Source organism: Oryzias latipes, chromosome 21 (genome assembly GCF_002234675.1).
Source record: "Oryzias latipes chromosome 21, ASM223467v1".
Lineage (NCBI taxonomy): Eukaryota > Metazoa > Chordata > Actinopteri > Beloniformes > Adrianichthyidae > Oryzias > Oryzias latipes.
Window position 1 is genome coordinate 16515324 of NC_019879.2, and position 13482 is coordinate 16528805.

Consider the following 13482-nt stretch of genomic DNA (forward strand, 5'->3'; position numbering starts at 1 on the left):
GGAAAGCTAGGGGGCGCCTGCAATAGTGAGCAACACCGCCATCTGCCGGACACCTTTGGTATCGCGGGAGATGCTGCAGCTCTGTTAATTCAATCATCTGCTTTACAATCCTAATTCTTGGTATAAACCTACTCATATTATACAAAATTTCATAGGAATAACAAGCTTTTGCGTAAAATTTATAGATTGGTGCTTGGAGTTCTACTTTTACTCACTTCAATTGCTTTTGGAATCTGAAGCGGTCTCACATTTTTTGCAAACCTTTCTGTAATTTGAAGGGACTTGAGCAGTCTTTCGCTTAGCAAGATAATTTTACCTTTAAATAATTTAGCAGAGGTTGCACAGTGGTCCAGTAGTTAGTACTCTTGTCTCACAGCAAGAGGGTTCCGGTTTAAATCCTGACTGTGACCTTTCTGTGTAGAGTTTGCATGTGTGCGCACTCTGGCTTCCTCCCACAGTCCAAAAACATGCTTTATAGGTTAATTGTTGTCCCTTTATTGCCCCTAATGTATTAGTATGAGTGAATGTGTGGCGCTGCAACAAACTGGTAACCTTTTAAGGTGTGCCCTGCCCTGCCATTGCCCAATAGTGTGTGGGTTAGTTCCAGCAACCCCATGACCCCAAAAGGAATTTAGTGGGTTCTGAAAATGGATAACTCAGCAGATGTTAAACCCCTTTAATTATCCTTAACTCCATGTCTTTTGATGGTTATGTTTTCCAATCATCGATTTTCTAAACCTGTTTTATTCTATATGGTCATGGAGCTGCCGGAGCCTAACCCCGCCACTCTTTGGCGAAGGCAGGGTGGTTATATTTTCAAACAAATAAATTATTTTTAGTGATTACTTTAGCATCCGTTTGCTACATTTCAAGCAACTAGGATTAACTGCTTGAAAGGTAGTGGGGGAAAGCAAACCTACATTTTTAGTAATCACTTTCATTTTACATTTTTTGCAAGGAATACATTTTCCAGTTTATATAAACATTCAAAATGATTAAGCACTTAAATTATAGACACAATGAACTTCATTGAATCATTCAAAATGATGCTTTTATCAATTCATCTATCAATCTTCTAAACAAATTTAAACCCTTTGGGGGTCACAGAAGCCTTTCAGGTCTGTTGGGCGAAGCCAGGGAACACATTGAATAGATCACAAACAACCAAAAAGTTGCAAAGATCTGGACAGCAGGCTGGTGTGAAACATCAAGAAAATGAGTCCAACGGAAAAAAAAAGAAAAAGAGTCCAGCTGCTGTATTTAAGTTTCTCAAGGGATATTTCTAGAATATTTCTTTGTTATTTTTTTACTGATTTTAAGTTTTTTTATATAACCACATAATACATAACCATTGCCCTGGGACAGATTGGCAACCTGTCCAGTGTGTCTGTCATGGAGCTCATGGCGGGAGGGACCCAGATGCTGTAACCCAGAAGGAAGATAGGTAAGTATTTTGATGAGAAAGAGTTTATTGTTTCTCCAGGGATGAAGATAGTAGTAGATGGAGGAGGTCCAGACTTGAAGGCGGCTGGTGGCGTGGCTGGAGGGCTTAGAGCGGTAGGTGTGAGCCGTGAGGTCTTCAGGCTTCTTAGAGCAGTAGAAGGGAAGGTCACGCTGACGTCACTCGTGAGGTGTTGGTTTTCCTGAGACAAGGAGCAAATGTTAGATCGTGGCAGAGAACAAGTCACCATAAGGGGGCAACGAACTGGCTTTGAACTGTGGCGTTGGGTCTCCTTTTGAGCAGCAGAGTAGATTGGAGGAGCAGGGCAGGCAGAGCTGGAGGGGGAGGAGTCTGACAGGCACCGTGACAGTGTCCCCTGCCTTCACCCGCAAGTGACCGGGGTAGGCTCTGGCAGCCCCGTGACCCCGAAAAGGAAAAAACGGATAAGAAGATGAATGAATGAACAACCACAGTCTTTTCCAACTTGTTAAGATGGTTTTGTTTACATTTTATTTTGCGTAAAATGTGTTTACTAACTGTCAGGGTCTTTATTTATTTAACAAACAATTCATCAATTCAAAATTCATCTTGTTTCATTTTTCCCTACTTTACTGATTAAATTAACCTAAAGCCACTAATTAGATAAGGTAATGCTGATGACATTGAATCCTGCATGCTACATCTTGGTCCACACGATGGCGCTGTTTTCTCGTGATCTTTAAGGGATCAGCAATGTTTGCTTGTTAAAGTCTTCCTATAACATTAGAAGGGCGGGGGGATTTTATTTAAAAATCCCTACAGATAAAAATGGAAACACTAATACAAGAAAATTATTTATTTTTCGAAAAAGGAACCTAATCTCAACCATAAATGACTTTAAACTGCAGTGTGTGTATTTTTCGATTTAGAGCCCAGAGGCACTTGATGGGGAGTTGAGGTGGGGATTAAAAAGAACTAAAACGTAATACATTTTTTCTGTTATTTAAAAGCGTCATATTTTGAATCATAAAGGACTGACTGATCAATATGCGATCAGTGCCAGAAGGTGAGTTCATCCATTTGCGCGCTCGCTCAGCACATGTGTCTCCACGCTTTGACAGCGAAAAACTTTTTTCCCTGCCAGATGGTTAAAATTCATTGTCGGCTGTCCAGCCAATCATTGATTTTGACGACACAAAAGAGCTGGAGTATAAAAAGGTGCGCGCTGATAAAGTATGATCTCTATCAGAGTGGCTCATTTATCCAAGCACGGTTACTTGCGGATCAGATCCACTCTTCCACAAAGGATCTTCGTTTTCTTCTTTAAAAAAAAAAGTCAAACAAACAAGCAGAACAAACGTCACACCTCAGAGACAATGGATCTGCCACGGCTCCTGTTTTATCTCAGCTTGTTGACTGCTTTGGGTCCAGTCGTCCTGGGTGACCAGGAGACGCAGCAGCAGCCGTCCGCCACCAGCGCCGCAGACGCGGAGCAGTGCGCAACATGCGAAGTTCGGCAGCACATCAAAACCATGCGGTTAAACGCAATCAAGTCGCAGATACTGAGTAAGCTGCGCATGAGAGAAGCCCCCAACATCAGCCGTGACACGGTGAACCAACTCCTGCCCAAAGCGCCGCCGCTGCAGCAACTTCTCGACCAGTACGACGTGCTGGCAGACGACAGCATGGACGCTGTCGCGGAGGAGGACGACGAGCATGCATCTACGGAGACAATTATGTTGATGGCAACAGAACGTAAGTTTATGATTTCTTTGCGTTTTTATTCCACAAAACGCGCGCGCAACCGTTTTTACGCACGATCCTCAAAGCTCTAAACTGAGTCATTGTGATATGAAATCCATTAAAAATGAATTTGTGTTATTCTGACAGTCTGTGTGTTTTAGTATTGAGTCATTTTGAACTAACTACACAATTTTCTGAATGTAAGATGTGACATCAGCAATAACTTCCATTAACTTTCTGTGGGTCATAATTCTTTTTTTATCTCCAACTCCCCACGCAGCTGACTCCGACGTTCAGGTGGATGGAGAGCCAAAGTGTTGCCTTTTCTCCTTTGCTCAAAAGTTTTACGCCAGCCGCATAGTGCGGGCGCAGCTGTGGGTGCATCTGCGCCCGGCGGACGAGGCGACCACCGTCTTCCTGCAGATCTCTCGCTTGATGCCGGTGACGGACGGAAACAGGCACATCGTGCGTATCCGCTCCTTGAAGATCGACGTGAGAGCCGGGCTCAGCTCTTGGCAGAGTATAGATGTGAAACAAGTATTGGCTGTGTGGGTTCGGCAGCCCGAAACCAACTGGGGCATCGAAATCAACGCCTTCGATTCCAGAGGAAATGACTTAGCCGTCACCTCAGCAGAACCAGGAGAGCAAGGACTGGTGAGCCTAAAAACCCTTTTGTTTTTTACTCTCAGCACCTTCATTGGGTTATTACAAGCAACATTTCTGGCTCTATATATGAAAACATAATTTAATCTCAATCAAATTAAAGAAAGTGCTTATTTTTCACAGTTTTATAAGCCAATACATCAGCTCAATACAGCTATCCAGGTACTATAGTGTCCTACAAGTCATTGTTATTATGTTGTTCTAGTGGCTAGACTATTTTTACTCCTAGGGGTGTTTAAATGTGCACAGAAGCTTTGCAGAAGCAGAAGGGGGTTAAAAATTCCAGCATTTCACTGCTGGGAAAAAGGAGTCAAGATATAAGAGACTCATGAAAGCTGTTAATCATGCTCCACGTAGGCGCACACCTGCATTTGGACAAGTGCCTGCCCATGTTAACCTTAGATGTGATCATTTCATTACATAAAAGTTCCAAATTCCTTAAAGTATTCCATGTGACTTTGAAAATCAGAGTAATTGCCTGCACTCACACACGCACACACACCCACGCGCACGCACACACAGCTGCTATCAATGACAAACACACAGCTCAAATGCTGGCAACAAGCTCTGGAGCTGTCAGGAGAAGTAGGCAGCTGTGGGCAACCAACCATCAGATGATTTTGTTTTACTATAACTCAGTTAACATTTTTCCTGCAGGACAGCTGCCAAATAGTGCTGGATTAAAAACATCCAAAGGTTAATCTGCCAATCACACCTTTCTCGCAAGCCAGCTGTTTTCAAGTGCTCACTCAGGCTGTGTCGTTGCAGCAACCGTTCATTGAGGTGAAGATCTCAGAGGGCCCCAGGCGTGCCAGGAGAGACTCTGGCTTGGATTGCGATGAGAACTCCCCAGAGTCCCGTTGCTGCCGCTACCCACTCACGGTGGACTTTGAGGACTTCGGTTGGGACTGGATTATTGCCCCAAAGCGCTACAAGGCCAACTATTGTTCTGGGGAGTGTGAGTACATGTACTTGCAGAAGTACCCACATACCCACCTGGTGAACAAGGCCAATCCCAGGGGCACTGCAGGTCCCTGTTGCACACCCACCAAGATGTCGCCCATCAACATGCTCTACTTTAACCGCAAAGAGCAAATCATCTACGGTAAGATCCCCTCCATGGTGGTGGACCGTTGTGGTTGCTCTTGAGGTGGGACAGAGAGCTTCTCAAGAGAAAGGAGAAGATAGTGGAGCTGCATTCAGTCGAACACCTTCAACCTAAGACTATTACAACCAATCCATCAATTCCAGTGCTTTTCCTGTAGACCATGATGCACTAGAACCACAGTAGAGGCAGCAGTCAGCCTAAATATCCTGCAGTGCAGTTTTTCTTTCCTTTATCCAGTCAAATCATAGATCTGGAAGTTAAAAGCTTCATGGATATGAACAAAGAAATGATTTATTCTGCAGGAAACATGGACAGAGGTGATAAACATAATCCACAAAAGTCTTGTCCATCTTCCTTTTGCTTTGTTTTCTGCACTTTATGTAGATAAACATGCTGCTCTATGTTGGTACATCATCTCTTCCACATCACTATAGTCATAACCAAGACACATGCTATTGAACTTTTTTAGTCTTTACTATGTTTATTATGATTTTTATTTTGTTAAAGGTTGAATTATCAGACAAAATTTAGGGATGAACCATGATTTATTTAAAATGACTATTGGAAAGTATATTATTTGTCTTAGACAATTCACATTACATTTCCCTCCCTTGTCAGTTGATGATAAAACTCCAGTTGCAATTCTAAAACTCACTTTTTTTATTCCTTTTTTTAAGTTGTCTAAATGTGTTGCTTGGTATCCTGAATTTAGGAGTTGATCCTTCTTGTTCCTGGATGAAGTTTGACAGGTCATTGTTGTTGCACACACGTTAGCACACCCAACCCAGAAGCACGTCCAACTTCCAACAGAAAAACCTGACCTTCCCGACGCACTTGAATTATTCTGGTTGTAAACTCACCTTACTGGACAGAAGGACTTGAACTGAAGGCAACGTGAATGGAGCCTACAAATGAAGATGTGTTTAAGACAGAGGAACAGTTGTTGAGATGTTCTCATGTGAAGGGCAAGCTTAAAACTCTGTCTTACAAACCACACAGTTTGCACTATGGCACACCAATAAAGTGAAGTTGGTTGCTACAAAGGTTGTAAAAACTGATTTTGATAAGTTTGCTAATTATTATTATACACATGTATATAAGACGTATACAAATGGATATGTATGTGTCTATATATACTTATATGTACACAATGTTTTCCATTAGAAGTGGTCTTTCAAAGCCACTGATGGTGAAATGTATAAAAACCACAATATTACAAGAAAAAATGTAGTACAGCAACTCTATATACTTGTTTTAACAAATAAAGTCTCTAGCCTGTTTGCCGAGTTCTGTTTCTTTATCATGTTTAGAACTGCTTAACACTAAGCTAAAGGTGAATAAGGTCACTATTTGTACAACTTACAAAGCCATAAGTTACAAAGCCTGAAACATAACTCCAACGTGTTAAAAAATTAAATAAAACTAGACAGGTGTTTGGCCTTAAACTCGCCTATCACATCCTTTTCTAATTTTTATTAAATGAAACAGGTCAAACTTGTTTTTCACATTTTTTGCAACAAAAAACATTGTTTCTTTTTCAACACAAAATGTTACCCGACAAAGTCCTGAGTATGCAGGTGCAGCGCTGTATGCAGAATTCACACCAGACCACTTCAAAACTCTCAAAGCCTGGTTCACCACTATGTCTCATCTGTGCAATCAATGCAACCCAATTCTCCTGACTCTGCTTTTTTCCACTGAGGGGATGTTTGGAGTTTTGCAGTCTAATGAGAGGATGTGAACTGTGGTGCGATCTGACAGCATGACCTATTGGAATGATGGCCTCATTGAGCCTGACTTCCGCCCAGTAGAGGGCGAATTGAGCCCTGCCCATGAGAGCCACTTCCTTTCCTGCTGAGAGTTGGAAAAACGCCACAAAGATCAGCCACAGAGCGAAGCGGAGTGGATCCACAGAGCATTTTTCTCTGGGGGTGGATGGGATTGACTGTGGATGTTGTAGATGTTACACTTTTCTGTTTGTGGGTGGAACAATTTGGAAAATGATGGGATACGTAAAGACAAGAACCTTTCTTGAAGTGAAAGTTACTACAAAGTCTTAAAATGCATTTAATCTACACCTTTAATGATCCCAGGAGATGTAATTGCATAGATGTAAAAAATATATAATCTATGCTTTTTATAACTTGTGTTGTGGCTTCTTCGCATCTATGCATAAACCTTTTATCTACAACTACAAAAACCCAACTGTTTATTGGTATACAAAAGCTCTGTAGGTCTAGGGTATAACTTGTTTTATTAATAACTCAGGAGCATCATTTGACTTTAATACCTATTAGTTAGAGATATTGTGGCTGTAATGTTTAAAAATGTATTGAATCAAAGTTATGTGTATTTTCATGAAGCAATACAAACAAAACAACCAAAATTATTAACTGCAAGCAAGCATTATGAGCTATTCTGATTCAGTTCATGTTCTGCCAGCCTCGGTGCATCTCTCTGTTCCCCCCTGACCTGCAGCAGCTATTTGACTTTCTAGAAGCCAGCAGCTGCTGTCTTGCAGTAACTGCCGCTGTCTGCGGCTCGTCACACGAACTGGGAAACGTTTTGACTGAGCATAGCTGCATCTGTCAAGAGTTAGACTCTGGAGGACTGTATCCGCCAGCGACATTCCACCTCTGACAGGTGAGGAAGTGAGAGTGAGAGGACGGGAAGAAGAATGTTAGGGGATGAGGGAGAAGTCCAAGGCAGCTGGAGACCCCGTTACTGGACTACATTTCTGTTGTGTAAAATTTGTATAATTTTGGGGAAAAAAGATTCTTCAGATCCATGTTAATAATTATAATTGCCAACACACAATGTGTTTACATTTTAAAGTGCTGTCAGTGAAATTAGGCATTCAAGCACTCAATGATTAAAATAAAAATTTCCTGTACTAATCAATTACCATTTTGAGACATAATCATGTCGTCAGATAGGATAAACCAGATAAAACTGAAAGCAAGCATTATGCGCTATTCTGTAGATAAAAAAAAATCCTTACAATCAAGGTAATAACATGTTTATTAGAGGGTAAAACAAAAAAAATAAAACCGCTTGTGAAAAGCAAATATTATTTCAGGGAATATCAATCAATGGGAAATTAATGCTGTAATTTAGGCACTTGTTGTCATCTGTCACCTGTTTGATACTTTATTCAGATGTGGGATGAAAAAGAACCAGCCAACAAAACTGATGTTCAATGTGCTTGATTCCATACGAGGGCTGAAGTCATCTCTAGAAAATGTCAAACTCTGCCGTAATCTCTGGAAAAAGATAAACCCAGTCAAAATTAGAAATACGGCTGAGATTTTGCCAAAACCAAAATGGAGAAGGTAGAGCATTTGCATTTGATCAAAATATGCATGCAAATAGTGAAAATGGATCCAAAAGCTGTAGAAACTGAATACTGCACCAGCATCCTGGTATGTTTGCATCGTAACCCTTGTGCTATCCTAGGCACTTTAACATTGGGAGTTGGGTCATCTAGACCCACTAGACAGTGCGCTGAACCTTTTTTCTTCAATGATTTGTGAACCTCACTGGTGTCCATGGATTACATTAAATCTTTCCACCTTTATCCACCTTTGTCATCGTAGGAATAACACGTCAATGTAGGGGTGGGTCATCTAAGATAACACAAGGGTTAAACCTGTTAGACCTTGATTCATCTAGTAATTGTAACTCTGTAAGAGCCATTTGTCCAAAACCTGATGAGTAGGTTTGGCATTTTTGACTGAATACGGTAATCTAAATTTTATAATTGCATCTGGGGCATTGAACAGAGTCAAATCTGAGTGGATGTTTCGAGGTCTGATTTGAAAGTTGTACTGAAGGAAATTCAATGGTTGTTAGACATCAGTAATGATTTTTTTAAACTTCTTTTTGCACATGAATCGGGTAGATGTTCAAAGGACGACTGTAATTGAAGGTGGCCACAAATGTTCTTTAAACTTGCACCCAAAAAAAAAAATAGGGTAAATGTGTCTTTCAGTTCTTACTGCTCTTTAATGGTCGAACAAAAAAATAAACAAATTATTAATTTTCCCTAATATATCATCTCTTCTAGTGCAACTTTAGTGCAAGTAATGCCAGTAAAAGTAACGGATCCTGCTATGGACTGTATAAGACGAAAAAAAAAAAAGCAAAATGTGTAAAAATGGACATGGACATGGTTGGAGCTTCAAAATCTGTGCAGACAAACCTTATAGACTAAAACACTTATAGTATAAAGATTTAAAAAATTCTCGCAAAATGTACTTTATAATTTAGTGGCAAAATATAGAATATAAATGTGAGCCTTTTACAAGTTTTTGAAGTAAGTAGCTTATGCTGTGTCATCATACATTGACGTGTGAATTATTTATTAAGCCAGTTTCACTCTCTAGTTTTGAAATGATCAAAAAGGTTGTTTTTTTTTTCTTATAAAGCAATTGTTTTAAGCCTGCAGTACTGAAAACTCATTGAGAACAAACATACATGTTTATTAGGGTTTTGGAGCAATTGAATTATTGCTGCCAACTTTAAAAAACCTCTTACACTTCCTACAGTGAGGCCTGAGTGTTGTTTAGTAATGTGACATGTGGGTTGGGAGAAGTTTGCCAGGTGCATCCTAAAACATCTGCAAACTATACCATCTGGAGAAGTGTTTCTGCTGACAGATGGCTCCACGCTGGTGAAGCTCTTCCTCCACAACAACACCCATCAGGAGTAATGACAGTTCAAGTTGCCAAACCAAAAATAAATTCAAGCAAACATTTTCGAGAAGTTAGGTCAGAGTTTAACATAAATCCCAACCATGCTAAAAGCAACAATACTTCATCATCTCATATTGTATTTTCAAATCTTCTAAAATTAGAAACTCCAACATAAAGACAAAAATGAGGCAAAAACTGTTAATATTTACCTAAATTGATACATTTTTGGAAAAATCTTTACGTTTGTGCTCTTCATTCATTTAGTATAAGGTTTCAGATTTTAAAAATAAAAATAAACTTATAATACATAAAAATTCACATCACATCTGGAATTCTTTCATAAAGGTAGATAGCGAAGAGTCAAAATAATTACATAAAAACTTGATAATCATTTACAAGTGTAAACTAAAATTTTCCAAAGCATGAAAGATTATATAACTATGAATTTTCATTATTGTTTTACTGGCTTGTTGTTGGTTTTTCAAAGGTAGAACAAGAAATAAAGTAAAACACACATGGTGCTAAATGGCTGGTTGCGCTTGACTTAAAATAAAACAAATTCTTATAATTTTAAGTACAAACATTATTTTATTGAGGCCAACCAAATTGAACTGAATGCTAATTTTTAAAAATCCACGTGTTAATGGTTTTACCAACATTAGAGAACATTATTTGTTTAAAATGTTTTGAAAATTCCACAATTTGTCTATTGTGGGGGAAAAGTCCATATCATCTTTAAGAGAACAAATAATTTTAGGTTGAAGTATACGTAAGTCCTTGAAAACCACAAAAGTACAATAAAACAAGAAATTATTGAAATGTTTTAAAGCCATGTTGCTGCAAAACGGACACATTTCAGGCAAAAAAATTCAAAAAGTATATGATGTATGAATCAAAATGTCCTTTTAATACAGTGACTTCCTAAGTTTGATTCGTCATTGTATGAATGTATAACTGAGGATTGTAATGTTGTTGTGTATTATTCTTATTTGATTGCTTGAAATAAACCATTTCAAATCAAAATAAAAATAAAAACTTTACAAAAATATATGACTGATGTGTGACATAACAGCTCCTGAATAGAATTTAAAGACATATAGGATCCTATTTCTTAATTTTGAACATCTACATTTGTATGTATGGAATCATAGGGTAAAATGAAACAGAAACATTGGTATTAGTTGAAGAAGAAACCAATACAATTCAATCAACCTAAACATGGACAAAAAAGAAAATATAGTGGAAAATCTTTGCTTTTTTGTCAGCAGAAAATAATTGAGAGCAGGTGTGGAACTAACCCTACCCTGATGGCATCAGGTAATCAGGTAAATCAGCAGCAGACAGGGAAGGGATGCCTAAAAACCAGCAGGATGTTAGCCCTCAAGGCCTGGAGATCAACAGATCTGATGCTAGTATAAACTAACACATGCTCCAGATACCTGTTCCTTTCTAATGATTATTATTGATGATTTTATTTGTCAAAGTCAGTAGAAAGCTTCTTTAATTTCAAGAAAGCCCATAATACACAGCTGTTGTTTATTTAGACTGGTTTTTATAGAAATAGAAAAATTGGATGTGTTCTGCTTTGAAAAAGAAAAAGAAAGTGTGGCATGTTTTTGAAAATTTTCTATCTCAACCAAATGAACAGAGTTCTTTTCATCATTTAGTGGTTTGTCCATCAATCAGTGCATCAATCGGTACAGCATCCAGTAACCACTGCACTACTTTTTTAAACAAGTCTGTTCTGGAAAACCACTTGGTCTTATGAGGAAATTATGTTTAAAATCATGTTGTTATCTCCTTTAAAAAAAACACCAGATTATTATTTTAGGCTAGATTGACAGGCTGTTTGCAAAAACCCCTATTGGGCATTTGCAAAGCAATGAAAAGCAATAAAACCAACCAGTCCGGGACATGATAAGGGCCAGATGGCCAGAAGCTAAATGTTACCTGTCTTCACTTCGCCAGTGATTTATCCTATCTGTCTGCACTTCACTTGCTTTTTCACTTACGGACAAGGAATCACTATTCCTACCCGTAAACTGACAGCCACCTTTGGGAAGCCATGGTTTGATTCATGACTGTGTACATTAATCTTCCCACTGGAAGTTAAGAGAGAGAACAAATTTGGTGTTCGCTCCAGATATGTTTACAAAGTTCTTCCTCATCCATGTTTGTTTGTGAGGAACGGTTTAGAGAGGAGCAAAAAAAAATGTGGCCTTAAGTTCTAAAGCAGCCAAGCATCGTCTCCCAGGAGACAGAGAGTTGACAGTGATGAAGAATAGATCTTCCTCTAAGGAGGCTAAGGGAGGGCAGATTATGGAAACCTCCTGTCTCCTTGTGACATGCATGTGCTCTTAACACAGACGGATGCAGAGCTGTGTCAGGTATGTGTCAACGAGAACTGGACAGACTTCTACATTTCAGAAATAACATTTAGGGTACGCCTTACAGAATGTGGCTTGCAATTATTTTTTGAAGAATCTCAGTTGAGAGATATTTTATCAACAAACACTTTCCAAAATATTCAGGGGTCGATCACTTTGAGAGACTGCCTGAATGAAAAGTAGATTTTAATTAGTTTGAAAAAAATATATATATTTTTTGAATGTGTTTCTAGCTGGTTTACTAAAATAAATAATCAGACTTTGACACATTTGACTTTTTTGAGAGTTGAAGTCTTCTGTGTAAAGCAGATGTCACTAGTGGAGCTGGTAACTCTGAAACATGTGATGCTGCGTTTGACTTGAAATCCACCATGACAATGTTAAAGATCCACTCCGGTGAAAATTGTGTTTTGGGTATTTTTAACATGTTCTTGTGGCATTTTTCTCATGATAAAGAACATATTCAAATAAAAATTAAGATTAAAAATGCATTTGAGTATTTTCTCTTCAAATCATGGTGAATCAGGAACAGATGAAAACATGTCGTGCGAAACATCTTGTAGTTGTTTCGTACAAATACAAGCTCCCTGCTCCACTTCATTCCATTCCGATGCATACAATTGCAAATGGCTATATTAACTAGATTTCCTCTTCTGAGCTGACATCTGGCTCAAATTGCATGTTTAGACAGCTCTGATATTGCTCACCACTGTTGCACCGCTAATGTTAGCTTGGGGATGCGAAGGGCTGTAAGCTAGCAGGAGAGTGTAAACAAATGGATGATGGGAAATGAGGCTTACTAACTGTCAATGGTCACACCCACAACTCAGAGGCAAATTTCTAATAAACTACTGCCACCCTGCAGAAACTATGTCCTGGAAAATGACAAAGTTTTTTCAATTTTTCTTAAAAATGACACAATCGTTATTAAAAACCACTGGGAACGCTTTTAAAATACAGTAAAACCTGATTAGAGGGGGTCCAAGTCCAGGCTGAAAACTCATATTTTAAGTTTAGTGTGACAGCTAAAAATCTTTTACCTGGACTATCCAATGAGTAAATCCGTGAAATTACACTGTGGCAACCCCTGAAGGGAAAGCAAAGCTTTAAAAACTGAATCTGAAATGTGTTTCTGGACACACTCTTTTTGTGTTGGGAACAAAAGCATAATCCATTTTTAGTGTTTCTGTTGTGAAGTGAGCTTGTGCTCGGCATCTGTCAACAAGAAGGAGATGTTTTTTCATGAGATTCTGGGGCAGATTTCTTTCATGATCGCTAAATTAGGGAGACGATGAAGAAGCAGATGATAGCATATTGTAGCAGAAAACAGCAGCAATTATGTTAAACAAACACAAAGAGGAGATGCATATATGCCAGCTGTTACCACCTTTTATGCAAAAATAAAAAGTTTATTATATTAGATTAGATTAGTTGAAATGGATCCCTGTCAGAACAAGCCAATGACCC

General features: G+C 38.9%; 1 protein-coding gene and 1 long non-coding RNA gene across 2 annotated transcripts; one reads left to right on the forward strand and one right to left on the reverse strand.

Annotated features, from left to right (window-relative positions):
• Nucleotides 1-1034: 1034 nt before the first annotated feature.
• On the reverse strand, nucleotides 1035-2897 carry LOC110017400. The gene is made up of 2 exons (XR_002292803.1): nucleotides 2787-2897; nucleotides 1035-1643 (listed from the first exon to the last, which is right to left on the reverse strand). It is a non-coding gene; the product is annotated as an uncharacterized LOC110017400 (long non-coding RNA).
• mstn (myostatin) lies at nucleotides 2754-5011 on the forward strand. The gene is made up of 3 exons (NM_001201499.1): nucleotides 2754-3175; nucleotides 3444-3817; nucleotides 4595-5011. The coding sequence occupies exons 1-3, from the start codon at nucleotides 2797-2799 to the stop codon at nucleotides 4973-4975; spliced, it is 1134 nt and encodes a 377-aa protein (NP_001188428.1). The 5' UTR covers nucleotides 2754-2796; the 3' UTR covers nucleotides 4976-5011.
• The last annotated feature ends 8471 nt before the right edge of the window (nucleotides 5012-13482 follow it).